This window comes from Ochotona princeps, chromosome 10 (genome assembly GCF_030435755.1).
Source record: "Ochotona princeps isolate mOchPri1 chromosome 10, mOchPri1.hap1, whole genome shotgun sequence".
Taxonomy (NCBI): Eukaryota; Metazoa; Chordata; class Mammalia; order Lagomorpha; family Ochotonidae; genus Ochotona; species Ochotona princeps.
In genome coordinates, this window is record NC_080841.1 from 24,542,557 (window position 1) to 24,564,841 (window position 22,285).

The window sequence follows — 22,285 nt, forward strand, 5'->3', positions numbered from 1 at the left end:
ATGTCACGGTGTCCCCGTTTCCCATTCACCTCCCTGCTTGTGACCTGGGAATGCAGTTGAGGATGCCCCAAAGCCTTGGGACCCAGTACCCATGTGGGAGACCCAGAGGAGGCTCCAGGCTTTGGATCAGTGCACCTCCAGCAGTTGCAGCTGCTTGGGGAATGAATTAATGGATGGAAGATCCTCCTCTCTGTATTATCTGACTTTCCAATGAAAATAAAATAAATCTTTTTTTAAAAAGATTTTATTATTATTGGAAAGCCGGATATACAGAGAGGAAGATCTTCCATCCGATGATTCACTCCCCAAGTGAGCCGCAACGGCCGATGCGCCGATCCGATGCCGGGAACCAGGAACCTCTTCCAGGTCTCCCACACGGGTGCAGGGTCCCAAAGTTTTGGGCAGTCCTCAACTGCTTTCCCAGGCCACAGGCAGGGAGCTGGATGGGAAGTGGAGCTGCCAGGACTAGAACCGGTGCCCATATGGGATCCCGGGGTGTTCAAGGCGAGGACTTTAGCCGCTAGGCCACGCCGCCGTGCCCAAATAAAATAAATCTTAAAAAAACAAAACCTCTAGCAAGCCATTCTTGGTTATGAGCTTAACTGAGAAAGGAGGGCTAACAGAGTGTTTTAGGAATGCAATGAAACACTAATTACATTATTTTTATTTTATAAAATTTGAGGCTTAACAGTCTCTTTAGTTTTTCTCTTATGCTTTCTGTACTTCATGTATGCTTCTTAACAGTTTTGGGATACAGGACCAGAACTTTTCATGCTGGAAAACACCACCTTGCCCAGTGATATCTGATTGGACTTATTCCAACGATCCATGTGTTTGAAATTGGTTATTTTATTAAAACATTTAAAAGAATAAATAAGTCTCCTGTACTAATCAATAGCTGAAAATTTCCTTGTTGTTTATACACGGCCTCTTCTTCAAGGTTCTATTGTTTTGATGTCTGATACAAACTCATTTGCCTCCAAAATGCCCAACTAAATGAGTAACAAAAATTTTTATTGATGTTTTCAAAATCATTTCTTTACTGACCCTAGAATTAAAAATCACTTTTTAAAGAGAGATTTATTGGGGGCTGTGGTACAGAAAGCTAAGTCTTAGCCTGTGGCACTAGCATCCCACCTGGGCACCGGTTCATGTCCCTCCTGCTCCACTTCTGATCTATCTCCCTGCTAATAGCCTGGGAAAGTGGCAGAGCAAGGTTGAAGTTGGCAGGTCCCTGCTCCCATGTGCAAGGCACAGAGGAAGCTCCAGGACCCTTTGGAAACTGTGCAGCTCCAGACATGGTAACAGTTGGGAGAATGAACCAATGAATGGAAGATCTATTCTTCTCTCTTTGTAACACTGCCTTTCAAATAAAATAAGTCTTTTAAAAATGAAAATAAATGAGATTTACTTACTGAAAGATTATGGTGCGAGAAGGAAAGGCATGCACACACACACACACACACAGATAGGTGAGAGAGATTAAAATCTTCTATCTGCTGGCTTACTCACCAGATTGTTTAATGGCCAACAGTGGACCAGGCCAAAATCAGGAGCTGGGAGATATAAGCCAGGACCCAGGAGATCCAAACAGATCTGCCATGTGGGTGACCAAGTCACAAGCATTTGGGATGTACTTCACTGCTTTTACCAGCAATTAACAGGTAACCGGATTAGAAGTGGAGCAGCTGGAACATGAACCAGTGTCTATAGGGCATTCCGGGGTTGGCTTTCGCAGCTCTACCCACTATGTGACAGTGCCAGCCATGCAAAATCAAGAGCAGAGTAAAAGTAACTCCAGTACACTCTATAGTTCTAAAAAAATCTTCTAAAACTGACAACACACTTAAACAAATTAGCAAATATTTATTAATAAAGGCATCTTATGCTGAGATGCTAGCTGAAATTAATGTTAACATATTTTAGGACACATCTTTTGAGTTCATAGGGGAACTACCCTACCAAGCAACTAGATCATTCTTAGTCAATAGTGATAACAGTTGAACTTGAGTACATTTTTTTATCCTATTGCTTAAAAAAAGAATTTTGATCTGGTGTGTTGGTCTATTTCCTGTGGAGAAAGTCAAGTAAGTCTTTTGAGAGGGTGAACCTCCCACTGAGTCATTCTTTTCGGAGCTCCTCTAAGACGGAAAGGCAGAATTAGGTAAAGCTGTCAATCAATTAAAAGAGGCTGGTCACACACAAAGTAAAATGGTGAGCATATCAGAGTTTCCTGAACACACACAGAGTATCAAGAAGACAGCGAAGATTTGCTTGCCAAATTATCAAAGGGAAGGGCTTATAGGTGCTAACAAATGTTCTTTAAACACTTGCTAGCTACAAAGCAGTAAATTACGAGACAACACTGAAGAATAAAAACAATTCTGCAGACTGAGAGATTATATTCCCTCCTTTTTAAAACGTTTCCAACTGTGTATGGTTTTTTTTGAAAATCATTTATAACTTGTTTCTTCCAGATGAGGATAAATTTTCAGTGAAATATTTTGACAATAATTGCTATCACAAAGTTAAATATACAGAATAATTTTAGATTTTAGAAAACAAATTTGTGTGCAAATGCAAGACATCGCTGCTAGTACCAATAGCTCCTTTTTTGATATGTAATTTGATAGGTATAATTCATTTATGTTCAATATTATCCATATTAAATTAGAGATTCCTCTATCAAATGTAAAACTTATAATGGATCTTCCAATATCCATCCTTTCAAATAACAAATAATGTCTATTTTCACTTGAGATAAAATTATAATAAAATAAAAATAAAATTAGGAGGTTTGTTTGCTTGTTTTTCCAATAGCACAAACATTCCATTTCTAGTCTGACTTCTGTTTGCAAACATTCCTTTTTTTTTAAGATTTATTTATTTTTTATTGGAAAGTCAGGTATACAGAGAGGAGGAGAGACAGAGAGCAAGATCTTCCATCCGATGATTCACTCCCCAAGCGGCCGCAATGGCTGGAGCTGAGTGAATCCGAAGCCAGGAACCAGGGCCTTCCTCTGGGTCTCCCATGTGGGTGCAGGGTCACAAAGCCTTGGGCCGTCCTCAACTGCTTTCCCAGGCTACAAGCAGGGAGCTGGATGGGAAGCAGGGCTGCTGGGACCAGAACCAGTACCCGCATGAGATCCCGGGCGTGCAAGGCGAGGACCTTAACCACTACACTATCGTGCTGGGCTCACAAATACTCTTTTGTAAAATATCCTGATAATATATGTATTCTTTATGCATTGCTATTACTTTATAATCTTATTAATAGCATGTTGTCATGAACAAATTCACAATTTTAATACATACTGTGGAATTTTGAGCATCAGAAGATTTGATTTGTATAATCAACAGGAACTCTTACTGAAGGACTGCTCTTTAAAATCGAGTTTCTTTATTCATTTATTATGCTTTAAGATATATTTCTTTTTATTGGAAAGGCATATTTTACAGAGAGGAGACAGATTTTCTGTCTACTGGCTTACTCCCCAAGTAGCCACAACAGCCGGAGCTGAGCCAATCCCAAGCCAGGAGCCAAGAATTTTTTCTGGGTCTCCCATGTGGGTGCAAGGTCCCAAGCCTTTGGGCCATCCTTTACTGCTTTCCTAGGCTTCAGGCAGGAAATTAGATGTGAAGCTGAGCAAGCAGAACAAGAACTGGCACCCACATGGGATCAAGGAACATGGAAGGTGAGGATTTGGCTACTGAGACATCGCACTGGGCCCTCTTGATTCAATTTCAAGGAATTACATGTTGTCTACAAAGTCTGTCTGGCTGTACCAACATGTCAGAACTTCATCAGATTTCTAGGATAAAGGCAGAAAAATGCAGGAACAAATAGCTGTTCCTCATTCCAAGGGTGTGTGAGAACTGGACAGGCAAGGGTAGAATATCCTTTAGTATCTTGTCAAGGGAAAATTATTTTTGCTTTATCTCAGAGATGCAAAACTATGCCAAGAAATGCAATTTGCCAAACAGTACTAGGCCAAAAGAACTTGCAAAAAAAATCACTAGGGCCAAGACACAAACAAATCCAGGTAGTGACAGGATGATTTCCCAGCTGGCAACTGGCCTGGTACAACTTCTTGGCGATCACTTCCTGTAGAAGAAAAGCATTCTCCCCAAATCTCCTTGGGTCACTCAGTGTTCCCTTGCTGACAATTCTCAAACTGGGGGCTTGGGGGTAACAAGACATATTTTAACACTTTAATGTTTGTTTACTAATACATAGAAGACCTCTGTCTAAAACGAGAAAAACTAGTCTCTATGTTGACTTTTCAAGCGTGTAAGGGTGGGTTCTTGACTAATTGATTCTTTGGTTTCTCTCGTCTTCAGTAATCTCATTTTTTAAAGGGTGCTAGACCTGGCTATGTTTATCATCTCTTTTATGTTCAACATTCTTTTGCTGAACCTTTTAAAGCAGTGCTTCTCAGTAAAGCAGTGCTTACTAAGCATGGAAGGATGCTGGATGCACTCTCAGCTTTCAAGGAAGCCAGCAGGAATCCCTTGGCTGATCCCTTGGGGTCCACTGCCACCTTGTTTCTCTAACCCAGTGCAGCACACAAACACTGCTGCTGACTTTTCTACATTTTCTGTGACGTGAAGAAAGTTAGAAAGCACTGATTTTGGAGAACTTGAGTGAATTTGGTGAACAGGTACTACCTTAACCCAGTTATCATTTCAATAATCAATGGTAACTGGCGTGTAACTAGCATCTTGTATGTGAAGAAAAAATGTATTCCTTCCTTTTGAACTGCACATATAGTAGTCATGATAACAGCAAACAACATTCTCTAAAGTTCTCCATTAATAAAAAGGTTGTTGCTTCAACTGTGATTATGGCATTCTTGCTACCCAAACTCGAAGCTTTTATGGGGCTTACGCAATTAACTACTGAGATGTGTCGTAACACTTTGCTTCTCTGACAGCAAACTATTGATTTTTTAATCATTTTCAAGTCTCCTCCAGCAAAAATAAATGTACTACAGTTACAGTTAATGCACTATGTACATGCATTAAATGCTGGTGTGACAAAATTTATTATTTTGTGATATATGGAATTCAAGTATGCCTTCTCAGAGAGCAGCATCACCAATCTAACAGCACTATGGGAACTACCATTGTCCTGGATCCTCCAAAATCTGTAACTTCAAAAGCTAGAGACCTGTTTTAATGGGATACTCAAGAAGGATTACTGAAGATAATTCTTAAAATATATGTTTAAGAATAGCTAAGATACTCAGAGAAGATAGAGTTTATATTTTCCTAAAGGTGTCACTGTGGGACCTACAGCAACTTTGAATGAATTTTCCTAAGTCATTTCCCTGCAGGTTTTTAGGACACATCTAGTAAAATATCTTGGTTCCTGGAGCCTCATCCATTTAGTTGATTTTTATAAATTGTGTGGTATTCTTGCAACCCCCCTACTATAGGATGTATCATCAGTGCACTAAGAAGTTAAAACAGAATTTTAAAAGCAAGATAGCTGCATAACAAAACCGCAACAGATTCCGTGGCAAAGTAACAGAGCTAGGTAAAAGAACAAATCTGGTGTCCGGGGCTGCTACATATATTACACACACACACACACACACACACACACACACAAAATCCTTTCCTTGGGTGTATACACACACATTCAAGTTTAAAGTTGGAGAGCAAAGAGCAGTTAATTTTGTTTTGTTAGAAATAATATCATTTTCGTTTTAGCATCTAAGACAGATGCCAGCATTTCGCTCTGAACAGATGGTAATTCCATCTAATAGTGCATCTCTGTATTAGTAAGGTCTGTTGTGTATACAAACAGTAATAAACACTAGGTAAGGATCAAAATAAATTTTAATTGTTGACATTAAATTCTGGCAGTCACAGTTCTAAGGAGGCAATATTCTTTTTTCAAGTCTGTCAGATTTACTAACACTGCAAAAGCTTTTCCAAAAGCTGCCAGATTCCAGTTCCAATAAAAACATGTTTGTACACAACCAGTTACCTGTCCTCGGAGAGGATACCTGCTTTCACACGCAGAAAAAAACTCATCAAGAATCACATGGAATTGGTGGTACTGCCTAGTTGATGGGCAGTGTTTTCCTCTGAGATGTTTCTGAAGGACTCAGCATCCAATTAAGAAATTGGCATCCAATGTTAGATCCCATTATTATGGGTGCAGCCACCATATTATCACCACCACTTTCCTACCAGAATCCAGCACTCAACTTTTGATTCTGAGTGTAAAGCTGTACATTCCTGAACTTCTCTACAGTGACATCATCCTTTCCTCTTACTTGTTTTGCCTGAAGTCTGAAGGATTTCCCTGACAATCACCTCTACCCTCAGCTGTGCTTTCTGTGGCTTGCTGTGGGCCACGTGTGCCAACAAGCACAGATTTGGTTTTCAAAAGGTCTCCAGCGATCTGGTGGTGCAAGTAGTAGCCCTGTTTATTTTGGAAAGTTGCCACGCTTGAGACATTTAAAAAAATCAGTTTGGCATTCAGGTGACTGTTCAATAACATACACACTTTGCAATCATATTTCTTTAAAAAATGGTTGTATTTTTTTTTAATCATGAAAAATATATTGCTTCCACCATATGGGACAACCAACGACTCACCAACCGATTTAAGATGCAGCATATTGAGCTGACCATATGTTACAGTGCTGTTGAATGGCTGAGTGATTCATGCCCGTCACATTCTAGTATATCAATTAAAGCTCCTTGAAGTCTGCATGATTTGTGTCTCTGTTATTAAACCCTGCTAATTCATCCCACTTACACATCTGTTATAAATCTCTAGGAGTGCTGTATGATTCATGGCAATCTGTGAGCATGCTACAGCAAATTCTTCTCCTTGTAATTAACAGTAAATTGTTTTACTGCCATGCAATGAATTTTTCAGTTATATTGCAAATGAACTCCTAAATGTGCGGTTCTTTCCTAAGAACTGACTTATATCATTAGGCAATTAAAAAGTATTGCTTTGAACCAAAAGCTTTTAATCAAGAGAAATATAACTTAACATCACTTAAGAGCCATGGAAATTTGACATGTGGGTTCCAAGCATAAAATATTTCTTCTGGAAGAGCAAAACAAACAAACAAAAACCTTCAATGCACTCAAGATTCCGCTGAAGCTAAGACACAAGAACTGCAGAGGGATAAAAACACTCGGTGAGACAAGTTTTTGCACAGATACTATTTATCTTCGAAGTTACTGAAGTTGTCTCTCATTACCAAATTCCTCAGACTGCTTTAGCCTTCCCTAATCATAAAATGGTGCCTTTCTTCTGGAAACAAATAATTGGATAATTAGCCGAGTTGAATCATCAGAGGATTCCAGGGCTGTTCAAGTGTTCTTGTCAAAGGTGAAGCAAATTCATTTCAGCTCGCCTCTGCAGCTCTTCGCCTTTGATTTCTCCCCCCACTTTCCTGGCAGCGGCCTCAGATTCATGAGTCCATGCATCAAGTCAGTAGTTTAACAACAAATGGAATTAAATTCAAAGAAGGGAAACTAATTGAAGGACAGCAACAAAAGTGTTTGGTAATGTGCTTTTTAATATGGCATGCCACATTTGCATGATAATTTTTTCCTTTTTAGCATGGAGCAGAAAGTGACTAGCTTAATGAGGGATTATTCAAGACAGGAATGAACAAAATGCATTCATAACTAAGAACAAAGATTGTATTATGAAACGAAAACAGGCAACCTCAGAGAAGTAACTAGGTGATTGGTTTATGCATTATGAATAAAAAGGTGGAAAAATATTTATATTAGTATTCACTAATGACTATATATACAAGATGGTTGTAATTAAAATTAGAAATTAACATATTAAGAGTGCTTGTTTAATCACTCTGGGTCCTATTCACAATGAAAAGACTTATGTACCTGCATGCAAAACAATGTATGTTTTCATCCCAGCAGGCAACAGCATATACATTTTTTACTTTGGAATCAAAAAGAAAACTTAATGCACCACTAATTACTTGCTTAATGCAAGATGGGTGATTCTCAGCTTACAGTGTGGAGGCCAGTGTAAGACAGGCAAAAGAAATACCACATTGTTCACCCCAGCATGGATTTCCAAAAGAAATTTCTCATAGGAAAGGTTTTAACTGGACTCCATTCACAGAGGTTGGAAATACACAAATTTCCTAAAGTAAATGGTAATCTTAGAGAAGAGCGCATCATCAGGATTATAAGAGGGCTCAGTCCATCAGCTCATTACCCTCGCTGATTCAGAAGCCCCTCCAGACTCACAATGGCATTGCTTCAAAATCCTGCCACACAGAGCAGGGCATGAGCCCCTGGGAGCATGCCTCCTGCACTCAGGTCCCAGCCTATCATGGGAATGAAAACTGCAGGAGAAAACAGCACTGTATTCCACATGAAATTCACCCATATTAATTGCCTATCAAGTAAAAAAAGATTGAACTAAAAGAGAATCAGTTATAATTTCCAAGCTGTTTTAATGAAATACCCAGATAAACCCTTAGAAGTCTCTTTTTTATTTTTCACAACTGAGATTTCAGAAAGTAAAATACCTACACCATCAGAACTTCTAGGAGCATCACTACCGCTTGCAACACTCTGCTTCACAATTCTTGAAAGGTTACTGGCCTCTTTGACCTCTGAGAATGAGCTCAAATCACTCTATTAGGCTTACGAAAGTGTTAAATTCCCCAAAAACGCATTGCAGTTCATAAAAGTAAAATATATCTTCCAGACTGCCATGTTGCTCTAAGAACGAGGGCAGGAGGAATCAGAGCCGCCAGCCAACTAGGATTCCTTCCCTCCAAGGACTTGTTGACCATCCTAAGGCATTGCACTTCTTTATCACTATGACTTAATGTCAAGGAATTCTACACAGACGGTCTTGGGAAAATTAAGGAAAAAATCATGTTCACCTACTTTAAAAATGGAAAAGGAAATTGGAGCAATTATGGGTAGGATTTTTCTCATAAGTATATAAGAACAAATAAGCTCCTCTCTTCTGAACTCATCTGAAAATTTCACATTTTATAATAAATCCAACTGTAAGCAAAACTTGCTTCTCCTGCTTTTGTGCAGACAACTTCATTTTCTGCTTGCCAGATGATAAATCAGATAGTTGCGACAAGATATTTGAAAGGATATAAAATTATTTTGTCCCCTATAAAATATAATAATTCTCTTTAGAAAATGAAGAATGTAATTTGGGGGAAAATTCAATACAGGTTTCTAAAACAATGGAAATCCAAGAGAAGGAAAATCTTGGCAAAACCAACCAAAGATAGAGAAGGAACCACACCTTTGAAACTGCCCACTGAATGGTCAATTCTTTGTGCTGGCCTCAGCTCCAGCCCAGCTCACCTGAATACACCCTAAGGGGTCACTAGTGAACCCCCAGCCATTTTTGTTCACATTTCTCTTGCTCTTTGCACAGGAGATGGCCTTGTACTTAACATTCTTATTCTGAAATTCTCTGACACTGACTTTCCTTGTAAGGCTCCTTCTCAGTTCTTTCCTTAATTTCTGCCATTTCCCAGCTTCCTCTACTTCTGCGGTTTTTTTTCTTAAGTAGGCAAATATGATTTTTCCACAATTTTCCCAAGACTATCTAAGTGGAAATCCTTGACATTAAGTCGCATGCACTGTGATGTTCTGGTTGTCTCCTCCTTAATTCATAATCAACCATACTCTCTACATCATGTTCATGCAGATGATTACCTCACGGTTAAGTTCCAGAGTTGTGTACTCTACCACTGGCAGGTCATGAAATAACATGCTTCTACCAAAGGGTCAAACTCCAGCTCCTGTGTTTACCTTCCACCATGTCCTGTCTTCATCGTCTCCACTTTATTTTGTGGTAATCCGTGATCAAGAACATGTGGCATCATCTTCAATTCTTCCTCCTGATTGAGGATTTCTCCTCTGTGGCACCATGGTGTTCGTTTCCCTCACTCCTCACTTTCACTATTTTGATTTATTCCATCATTGCCTCTTAGACTGTCAGGCTGCTTCTGTGTTGTGCCCTCTCTTCTAATACCTTCTAGCACCACAGAAGCCCTCATATCTCCCAGCTTTTATCAGTTTTTCCTGGCTTAATATCAACCTCTAAAATTATAATTGGCACATAGTATTTGCACAGCAGAATAAATCTACAAAATGTTTTACAAATCCTTTGTGATTTCATTACTAATGCCATCTAATGAAAATCTCCCAAATCTCTCAAGTCAAACTCATCCATTCCATTTGTTCTATATCCACAGAGCTTTCTTTGCAGCTTTCCCACAGACCTTTGTACATGCTGCCACGGTGTGAATCCTATCTGCTCATGTCACATCTTAACTCGAACACTCTAAATATTACCACTGAATGTCCTCAAGTGCTTTAAAGAGAACAGTTTTCATAGACGTGTATTGATTTGAACACTCACAATAATGTATAGTAAAGCCATGTTTGTGGCATAATATAAAACCTGATAGTGCAAACAAATCATAAATTTGTGTTTTTAGCAAAATGTTTAAATTTATACCAATTACATGATATACTTCTTTGAAAGCATGTGATTCTGTCAAATATTAAAAGCATTCTGTACTCATGTGATATAATCTTTAGTTTTAATATGCTCAGTTGTTGCTTGAAAGCACATACTAGAAAAAGTTTCTAGAAAAACCTACTTCAAAGATATGTCTATTTTGTCACAAAAGGTTTCTGAAAGTCATTTTTACCATGCCAATTCCTTAATGAACACCTGGAAATTAAGCCTTGTTTTATTACTAACAAAAAACTTTGATTTGAAAATGCATAGAATTTTCATTAGATTATATAGTATTAGTGCATACATTGCATTAGTTTTAGGTAGAACAGACAAAAATTCTACCAAATATTTTCTACTATAATTCAACTCTATAACAAGATTTTATTGTATAAATTTGTTATATAAACCTTCTATCTTCTCCTTAATTGGATATAAACAATGAGGAAAAAATTACACCAGGGAAGACTCTTGATTCCTGGTGATCCTCCCTGGGACAGAAACAGAACAAATCCTACAAAAGAGTCAAAACTGAAGAAGTTTCCTGAAGTTCTGATAGGAAGCTTAACAAACGCTTGCATACATATGTGTGTGTGTAACTTTTATTTGAAAGTCAGATATAAAACAAATGCTTCCTACAATAATCAGGACACTGGTAGGACCCCAGCTGCTGCTTGAGAGCCCAGTCATTCTGCATCTAATTAGAACTCTACATGACACAGCTGCAACTCACAGTTCCTAAGTCACCTTTCCGCTCTTTTCTTTTTCTACATTTCAAAGTAGGTAACAATAAGTGTTGGTGAGGGAACATTGGAGAAAAAAAGAACAATACTAGTTCCAAAGTGGAGAAACTGTTGAACTTTGTATGTGTTTGCTTATGATTAACAATGTTTTAATTCATGTTGATTAAAACAGCTTACCTGCTGCCAAAGTTTGTCCCGACCCAGAAGCGCTGGTCACACAACCGACGGAATTGCAGAGCGACACAGTGAACTTGTATATCCTATAAGGTTTCAGGCCTTTCACAATGTGAGAGTGCTCTTGGGGGTTGGCAGTGTGAAGCAGCTTCGAGGTGAAAAAAAATGAAATACTATTAATAAGAAAATAGATGATCAATGTGAAAAATATAACTTGGGAAGTCAAAGTTTCATGAATTCATGTAAAAGGAATTATTGTCAACCCAATTAGGAAAAGTTTTTTTTAAATTTTCAACAAGCCAGGATTTAATTGATAATTGTACAAGCACACTGTTTTATGAGGTAATAATCCAGTGCCTGAGTGGATAAATGAAAAAGCCACGTTATTGCCTCATAAAGCAGCATGGTGGTATGGTTATTGTCACCAATGCTGGAGATAAAGATGGTGACATTGTCATTGTTATCATGAAAAACCTCAGACAGAACCATGGGGGTGGGCCAAAAGTATCCCAATAGAGTAATGCCCATATGTTACGTGATGGAACTCAAAACAGAAAGATTTCACTATGTTGATCAATGCGATCATTTTCTTTTTAAAGAAGGATCAACACCAAAAAGATAAGGACATCACAGAGCATCCACACAGGGTGAATTCTCAAATATGTGTACTATACAAATAAGGGCACATAGATGAGATCAGCCACATTTCTGACTTAGTATCTTTATCAGACAATTTCAAGCAAAAAATAAATGTGAAATACGAGATTGAAAGGAACACCATAAACAGGTAATTAAACAACCAGCACTGAGAGTTAGCCCATTATTATAACTATTGTTAATCAAAAGCAACCTTATGAATTTACCTAAGCTTGGGATGAAAATGTCCTTAGAACTATATTCGGGAAAACGTTTCATCAAGACAGAAAGCACACTTATCACACAGGAGTACAAACTATGGACCAACCACAGACCAGTGTGCAGGTATAAGGATGGCTCCATGAGATTATAAGAATGCTGAAAAATTCCAATTCGCAGGTGCTACAATGTCATTATACATTGCTTGTGATAATAGATAAAATCAAATTTGTACTATCAGTGACACAAAAAGATGACGATACCGTTACATACAGTACATATTTGACAATAGTAAGGAATGACTAAGCTACTGGCTTGCAAACTTTCTATACTGCAGTTTTGGTAGTCATTTTAGATTGTACTTCTTGTACTTATAAAAAATAGTTTTACTAGGATGCAGTAACCTCTGTAGTAGCCTCTTGATTCTCCTGTTAACCATGCCTCTTAGATGCATGTAAACTTTTCTACTCACATGATCCCAGCTTCCAGTGTACCTAGTATGCTTCAGGATGTTCACAGCATGAGGAAATCATCCCACAAAGTCTTTCTCAGAACATGAAACCCTTCTTAAGCAACATGTGGCTCTGCACTCATATAGTATTACATGCAACCCTATGTTCATAGCAGCTCAATCAATAATCACAAAAACTTGGAAGCAACCAGAATGCCCATCAGCAGAAGACTGGATATGGAAACTATGATTCATCTACTCTATGGAATACTACTCAGCTATTTAAAAAAAAAAATGAAATGCATTTCTTTGTGGCCAAATGGGCCCAACTGGAAACTATTATGCTAAGGGAAGTGAACCAATCCCAAAAGGTCAGATATCACATGTTTGCCTTAAGGTAAGATAAAATGATATCAAACCTAAAAAAAAAAAGGTATAATTTTAAAATTTCAAAAACATTTCCATAATATTTTGGCATTTTTCACTTTAGTCCTATGGTACAATCCATTGGGAATATTTGCCCCTATATTGGCTTTCAAATTTCATAGCCTAATATGCAAAATAATGAAATGATAAAACAAACATCAAGGACTTTCAGGAATAAAACAAAAAAAGCAAACACAACGAGTATAATAATTAATTTATCCTCAATCTCATACTATATGTAATTCATATATCACATTATTTAAGCTGAGGCGGTCAGGGTAGCATTACAGGCTAATTTCCCACCTGCAATACCTGCATGCTAAAGTGGCACAGGTTTGTATCCCAGCTACCCCTCTCTGAACCAGCTCCTTCCTTGTGGGCTGGGAAAGCAGCAGATGGTGGGTCAAGTCCTTGGCCCTGATCCCACATAAGAGACTCAGAGGATGCTCCTGGTTTCTGGTTCCAGACTGGCTCAGCTCTGGGCACTGTGGCCATTTGGGAATGAACCAACAAAGGGAAGACCTCTCTTTCTGTGTCTCCTCTCTCTGCTCTTTCTGTACAATTGGAAATGAGCCAATCACAAAAGGTTAAATACCACATGTTTGCCTTAATTTAAGATGATATGATGTTATGTATAACATGTTATGTTTTGAATGTTATATGTTGTGTATAAACTAAATTGAAGTATAGGTGAGGTGGTCACAGAAGGTGGCTGGGAACTCGCATTTACTTTTAACATATTGGTTACTCATTACTATGTCAATTAATTCCATAATGATGTAAATTTTTGCTGATGGTATGTTGGAGCTTTCAATTGACTGGGATAATACTCTGCTGGCTCTGTCTTCAGACCAGAGAGGGTATACCTAAGAAGCCGTTGAACTTGACTGGACAATAAGATGCTGGACTCTATGTTTGGTATATGCTTGCAATGGGGGAATCTCAACTGAACTTGAGCTGTGGTTATGCAACAAGGTGGAGGAATCCACCATGGTGGGAGGGTTTGGGGAGGGGTGGGAGAACCCAAGTATCTATGTAACTGTGTCACATAATACAATGTAATTAATGTAGTTAAATAATAATAAAAAAAGTGTTATTTGCTCAAATAAACTCTTCAAAATGAAAAAAAAATCTTTAAACAGTACATAGATTTTTAAGCTAAAATGTATGTACTGTTTTAGCTATACTTTCCTAATGAGAAAGGTGCAGTGGTTGCCATAATAGTATAGCAGATCAAGTTGCCACTCACAAAGCTGTCATCTTATGTCACACTAGTTCATGCTCCACCTGTGTCTCTTCCAATCCAGCTCCCTATTAATGTGTCTGGAAAAGCAGAGGAGGAGCATGACCCAAACACTTGGGCACCTGCACACTCATAGGAGACCCAAAAGAAGTTCCTGGGTTTGGTAGGTCCCAGTCCTAGCTGTTGCAGCCATTTAAGGGGTGAACCAATAGATGAAGAATCTCCAACTTTGCCTTAAAAATATTAAATAAAAAAAAGATAGTTACAAATAAGTGAAAGCCTGTATCCAAGCTGATAGAACAGTTCAGAAAGCAAAACAAATTACAAGGCTTAGAAAAAAATGTGAACTCTATTAGCAACAAACAAAAGTATCAGTACCACCCACCCCTGACAAAGTTCATGTGTACCCAAAACCTTAAGATGTAATCTTACTCGGAAGTAAGGTTTTTGTAGACATAGCAGTCAAGTCATCTTACACTTAGAATTATCATTAAGTCCTATGACTGGGTCCTTCATTGGAAAAAATGAAAGGCAGTCCTAGGCACAGAGGCAACAGGCGCTGAGAAAAGATGGAGTTGGAGACAGAGACCAGGGGAACCTACCAGAAGCCAGGCAGCGGTAGGAGCCTGCGCAAAGCTCAGAGTCAAGAACAGCTCCTCTGCTAGCACCTTCATTTTTGACTTGCACTTTCTAGAACTGTGAGAGAGAAAAAAAATCTGCCTCCAGCTGTGGGAAATAGCGAGTAGAAAGGTACTCAGGCCTGGCATCTAGACTTAGTTTGCGACAGCCTTGGAGATCATCCAACTCCAGCAGGACCCGACAGCAACTGAGCCCTTCTCAGCTGTATTTCAGGGTTCAGCTTCCTCTTCCACTCTGTCCTGCCTCTCTTCCCACTTTACACAAGTTGTTTCTGAGAACACCCTCCAGTCCACTCCCTGCCTCAGTCTTCAAAAACAGAATTCACCTCAGGGAACCTGACCTCCAGCAGTGAAAGCAAGAGCCTTGCTAGGAAGGAGACAATTTGGGGGCTGGATCCCCCACAGTTTGGCTAGCAACAAGGCCCCTTTCAGAGGGTAGGTAGAGTTTTGAAAGCCCACAGAATGCCCCGTGGATCAATACTCCCATTGGCAGTGAACTGGGATGAATTACCTGTGGAAGGTAAGTGTCCACTTGGTGCAACTGATAATTGAGAGAACTATTTTGAACCAAGTAGTAATTATAAGCATTGTGGAATCAGCTGATTATTCCTGGTTGATATTGAAGACAGAGCCTCAGCGTATTTAATCACCAATTGTGTTCTTGTATATGTTAACTACATGACATTTTTACCTTTACAGGAATAAAGAAATTAGAAAAGTCCCCTTCAGTATTAATATTTTGTCACAGTGGTTTAGATACCACTGGAGACACCAGTACGCCCTATTCGTGTTCCAGGGTTTGAGTCCTGCATTCCACTCAGATTCCAGATTCCTATCAATGCAGATTCTGGGAAAGAGTTAGTGATACCTCAAGTAACTGCATCCCTACCATCCACTGGGAAAGCCTGGGTTGAGTTCCAGGCTTCTGGCTACAACCTGACCCAGTCCTGGTCATCTCGGGTTTTGCGGAATGATCCAACACATGAAGATCGATCGATCGATCTATCTATCTATCTATCTATCTCTTTCTTTCTCTCTCTTTCTTTCTTTCTTTCTTTCTTTCTTTCTTTTCTCTCTTCCTTTTCTTTCTTCCTTCCTTTTCTTTCTTTCTTCCTTCCTTCCTTTCCTTTCCTTTTCTTTGTTTCCTTCCTTCCTTCCTTTCCTTTTTTCCTTCTTTCCTTCCTTCCTTCCTCTCTCCCTCTCCCTCTCTTCTAAATAAACAAAAAACAAACAAACAAAACACACTAGAAGCTTCCTTGGCACTATTCTCTGTGTCAAAGGTGAAACACACTGAATAAGCAAGAAATGCAAAGACTGTGGAGGTTTCAGTAATACTTGTTATACAATGGTAAAGGAGTTTTATGAAGATTAAGGGATTTACTACATCAGCATTATTTTTAAAATTTCAAGACACCTGAGACACACTAGAAATGACTTCCTAAGTAAAAGACACAAGGCAGTATCTTTTATCTTCCACCGCTAAGAAGTAACACTATGCATCCTGGGACCTCTTTGTGGTCTGCAAGGAGCATATCCCTTGCCTGAAATGTTGTAGTATCAGGATTGCTAAATACTACATAATGTTGCCCATTTAGATTGCAGCCCTGAACAGAAAAAGTATATTGCAGCACTAGTTCCAGGTTGCAGTACAACAAGAGCATCACTTGGAACATAAGACCTTGTACTTCCTATGGAAAGAGAGTTCACTGTGGTGGAGAAAGACCATGTGAAATACTTATGGAAATAATCAAATGTAGATACCTATATTCCTGATTCAGGGCACATCATGAAAAGGAAACCATGGACCATTTGCAAAACAGCTCCCAGCTTGTTATCACAGAGGAACCTGAGATATAATATGATGCCAAACACTCATGAATTCAGAGCCATGTCTGTGAATTGGGTTCATTCCAACATGCTAGGTCTCAAGGTCAGATGGGCCCAATATAAGTGAATCAGAAAATGGAAGTAAGTATCAGGAATTGGGATTAAACTGAGTCAAAAGCCACAACTTCATGCAAATCAAATGCTTGTGCCCATTCAAGGTCCCCCTGAATGCAGAAAGAATGGAAAAAGTCACAGTTCAGTTCACGGTTGGATCATCTAGAGTATGGAAGAAAAATCAAAATGGAGTGGTTGCTGTTCAATAATCCCAGTTTCTGCTAAAAACAACACTGACACCACTTCTCAATGGGCAGAATTTCAGGCAATGTGCCTGGTAATCCATTCTGTGTGGAAAGAGATGTGTCAAAAAGTAAAATATAACTGGACTGTAGAACTTGGCAAAATTGCCCATGGGCATGAAAGACAAGAGAATGGAAGCTCAGAAAGCTGGAAATCAGGCTTGGTGCATTGGTGTATCAGGTTAATCCTGTGTCTGCTCTGCCAGCATCCCATGTGGTCAACAGTTCATGTCTCAGCTGCTCCATTTCTGATTCAGCTCCCTGCTGATGGTTCAGGAAAGCCCTGGGGATGGCTCAAGTCCTTGGACCCCTGCACTCATGTGGAAGACCTGGAAAAATGTCCTGGCTCCATGTTTTGGACCAGATCAGCTCTGGCCATTGCGGTCATTTAGGAAGTGGGCCAGCAGATGGAAGATCTCTATCTCTTTAACCTTCAAGTAAAAATAAAAGAAATCTAAAGGAAAGATGGGGAATCTAAGAAAGAGAATTGTGGGTTGATCTATGAGAGTAGATACAAAATATAATTTTTTTCTCAAAAGAGGAATAATGGCTAATCCAGTTGACATAATCAGCTTCTGTCATTTACTTCCCACATGCTGTAAAATAGGCTAACGAGGCACATCAGTCACCACTAAGAACTGGGGAAAACAAGAGCCTCTCTTCCTTCAGGATTGTTGTCTGTGTCAAATGCATTAACCATGGGCATATCGAAGACTTAGAAACTATTAGCTATGAGTATCATTCTCATTATCTCTAGCTGGATTATGAATTACTAAAAGGCAAAGTGTAATTTTATGTCCCGAGGTGGAAATATTTAAAACTTGTGTTAGAAATTGTGATAATTTCTATTATTCATATTTTTTTCATAGAAGTAGAAACATACATAAAATGGAGTTATGTTCCTTTCAATGTTATCCCTATCTTTAAATGAATAGATATAAATATCAACTGTGGGTTGTCGGTTAAATAAATTATCATGTATTTAAATAAGATAGTAGTGCCCAGAAGCTCAGAGTAAACCACTTGTAAATTATTTCAAATCATATAAGTGAAAAAACTCAGTTCTTACAAAATATATTAAACTCACTTGTCCAATACAAGCAAATATGGCAAAAGTGATATATCTATAGCCTGTTGCATATAATACTGTAAGAAAAAGCCTCATTTTATGAATATGTGCAAATAATTTTATTACACAATTAAAACTCAAATTGTTTAAAATGAAACTATGGTTCAATGCAGACAGGAAATTAGTTTAAAATAAAAGTACCTGTAAAAACGTCACTGGGACAGATTGCTGGAGTGACTGTTCAGAAATCATATTTACATTGTACTCCAGGACTTCTCCTCTTGTGACACTGTCTGCTGGCTTCTCCCAGGAGACATTGAGGGAGTATGGTGAGAGTGCAAAGACTGATGGAGGCTTGATGAATACTGGCGCTGTCAAAGGTAACAGTAAGTAAAACATCACAACAATCAATGTAGTCCCAATGAGTCTTCAAACTGTAGTCACACCACTTTCTGTAGGACATCCTGATATTAAAAAACTGAAGACTATATTGGTATATGTAAATGTCAGCCACTTTAAAAAATGTGTTAAAAATATTCTCTTTTGTATAATCGGCTAAAGTAGTTCTCCTTTTATACAACAAAAATCTTATAGAAAATCCCTTTATTCATAGGGTTACCACTGAACATTTGGAATGAAAGCTATACATCTTAAGCTTGTTTGAAAGAAGTCACGAAACACAGTGTATCTCAAGTCACAAACTTTCAAACAACCTATAGTGGTGTACTGGATTTCTCACATAAATAAATATTCCCTGGGTCAAACTTATGCGATGTAGGAAATAGTGCTGTTCAGAAAAAGGTAAATCTAAAGTGTTCTAAATAACTCCAAGAAAAATTTTCAAGTTTTCAATAAATCTAGATTGAAATCTTCAGGGTACTACACACTGTACATTTCCCCTTGCCATCCTTGAGATCTTAATATGGATTTTAAATGTGCTAACCAAAGGTGTATTATCAAAGGACCTCATCGCACGTTCATCAGCCAGTGACCCATAAGATTATGAGGGTCCAGGATTGCAGTTTCACCCATTACTTTTCATTTCTGACCTTGATCTTCCCCTTCCAGAATGCCATGCCTCATCACTTGTGCTATCATGGCACTATTATTTGTCCAAGATGGCTGGCAGTCATTAAGAGATGCTCAAGCACAAAGCACATTTTATTCATGAAATAATTCCCTTGGACATAAACTCAAACCCATCCTCATCCTCCACAGGTCTAACTGATCAAGCTGAGGTCAGGACATGGTTATCGTTACCTCTTCATACATTTAGAACATAATGAACGTATACTCCTGAAAAGCCTCATCAGATTTGTAATGTATTTAATGAAAGGCAGAAGATGAAAAATATCTCATTTGCCTTAATGACTCTATTTTGAGAAAATTACTATTCTTTACCCTCCTTTTTTGAGCCATCATTCTTTGTTTATATAAGCTTATTTGTGAAATACAAGCTTAGATATTCAGGGTTCTGTCATGTGCAAGTACCATCTTGTTTTGAAGGTGTTTTTTTGGGGAAAAAAACCCCACACAAATAAAACCAAAAGATTTGTGAGATCGGTAACAGTTATCGCTTCCATTGAACATAAACTGTGCTAAATGTGGAGCGAGACGAGACATGGAGTGACCTCCCTTCAGGACAAGAAATCAACTGCAATTTTTGGCAAACATTTCCCTAAAGACCATAACAATTTAAGTCATTTTCCCCCTGAATTAACTGTTACAACATTTACTATTTCCCCTAAAACTTACTGCCAGTACTTTATAACCTTGAGTTATTGGAGTAACTAGCCTATATATTAATTTTTTCCTGAGCTGTGTTAGTATATCATTTTTGATTCTTAAAATGTACTTTCAGCACTTTTGACTTTCCTCTACAGCAGCACTTTCATTCATGAGCTTAACAGTGGAGTCAAAACATCAACTGTTACCTGCTTCTCCTGTTTTCTCTGAGACCCACGCAGAAGATACACTACCAGCCACGTTCACAGCCAAAACTCGAAATTCGTATTCAGTGAATGGCTCTAAACCTGTGACAGTTGTACTTGTCTGGGGAGGTTCCGGAGCATTTTCATTGGCCGACTCTGCAGAGGAGGAAGGACTGAGCCAGCCACTGCTCTGAAAAATCAAACTTTCTTCAGGTATAGCTTCTTCAGTAGGGTGCAATCTTTTCATATATAGTTCATATTTTATAATTATCCCTAGAAGAGTTAAGCCATAAATTTAGATCACATATCAGAAAAAATATCAGAAAAGAAAAAAACAAGGAGAGGTGGGGACAGGTCACCCAAGAGTCCTGGATTTCCATGACACTTCCAACGAGATTATCTGTCAATTTCTTCAGTAATCTAGATGTAGTCATTTACTAGCATAGAAGATAGGTCTTTACAAAAGACAACAAATGTTTGGTAGATGAGTAAAGTAAATACTATTTAAGATAGACCTGTGGGAGAAGCGAACCAACGGATAACTATAGAAACAAAACAACTGTAAGATATCAAAGGAAAATTCAATTTTTTGTTCAAGATGTTTAGTTACAATTTCTACTAGGAATCTCCAGTTCTTCTTGGGGATTTTATTACCTTCCCTCCAGTTTGTACATTTTCATGTCTTCGGGTGGTTTAACTATTTGTTTAATATGAACCCTGTGTACAATAATATTGATTTTTACCCAGTTTTACTAAGTCACTTAAGAAGGCTAAGGAAAGTGTTTGCCACAATATGCACACAATATAAATTCTAAAAAATTTCATGAGTGTGCATCTGGCTTATACAATCAAGGGTTCATTTGTATGAACACAAAACAACTTAATGAGTCAGTTAGTCAATGTACATTTTTTTGTGTGTTTCTTCATTTTTTTCTGCAGCCTTTTCATGCTTAAAAGAGAAAACTTACTACTTATGTGTGCCCTAACTTGTGACTCAGTCAAATATAATGCATTTCATAAGTGAGTTTCAAATTATAAACATCATTTGTGTTATGGCAAATGTCATTAAGAGCAAAGATAATATTAGCCTTTTAAAGAGCAATTTAATTGAATGGAATTTGTTTTTAGATTGGAAGAAATGACACTTGTTCCTCTAACGAAGACAAACATTATCCTATGTCTTCAGAAACGAATTTCTCAATTATTATAACCCAAAGCTACAGAAGTGAATCCAGTTGCCAGATTCCTAGTGTAATTTTTAGATGCCTGTGTGCTCATCAATGTTTTGTGCAAAAAAAATAAATACAAGCTTGCATCCTTACCATTTGGCTCCGTGGGTGGGGTCCAGTGCACGTGAAGCTCTGTGGAGCTGACTTTTCGCAGCTCAGGTGGACTCAGCCTTTTCGGAGGTGCCTGTGCTGTGGTCACATTCACAGGTGAACTGTGTAAACAACCCCCACTAGTACACGCCTGTACAGAAAATTGGTACTTGGTGAATGGAATCAGATTCCAGATGGTAGCAGAAGTTTCATGGCCTTCATAGGAAACACATGGCTGAATACCACCCAAAGGAGTGCAAGACAAAAGGTATTTCTCTATCGGACCAGAATAATTTGAAACTGTGGTCCAGGTAAGTGTCACAGAGTGTGAGCCAATAGGCACGGCATAGCTTAAGTCTAAGGTTCCTACTGGAACCCCAGGTTGTGTCCTGTAAGTGACAGCTGCGCTCCTGGTTGAACCATGCACACTGGTGGTCTTGACGTAATAGGAATATGAGGTGTATGGTGACAGGGCTGTGTCTGAGAAGTACTGAACATCTGAAATAAGAAGATAAACAAGAGACAACTGTCACATTATATAATCAGTCATGAACAAATTCAAATTGTCTTTGTAATATATTATTTAAAACTGCATGAATTTTAACAACCCACTCTTGCTTCAAAGCACATTTCATATTTTAAAAATTGAAATAAAGAAGAAACTGGTTATTTTTGTTATTCTATATAATATGAGGAAAGTGTCACTCAAAAACAAAGAACATTTAGGGGATTTA

At 38.4% G+C, this 22,285-nt stretch overlaps 1 protein-coding gene across 1 annotated transcript in view; it reads right to left on the reverse strand.

The window, feature by feature from the left end:
- Positions 1–22,285, reverse strand: part of USH2A (usherin) — a 641,433-nt gene that overhangs the window by 452,695 nt on the left and 166,453 nt on the right. Inside the window, exons 16-19 of the mRNA XM_004578639.2 lie at positions 21,555–22,049; positions 20,236–20,505; positions 18,503–18,672; positions 11,440–11,584 (exon numbers count right to left, since the gene is read on the reverse strand). Of these exons, the coding sequence (XP_004578696.2) occupies positions 11,440–11,584; positions 18,503–18,672; positions 20,236–20,505; positions 21,555–22,049 (1,080 nt within the window). The remainder of the gene's footprint in view (positions 1–11,439; positions 11,585–18,502; positions 18,673–20,235; positions 20,506–21,554; positions 22,050–22,285) is intronic.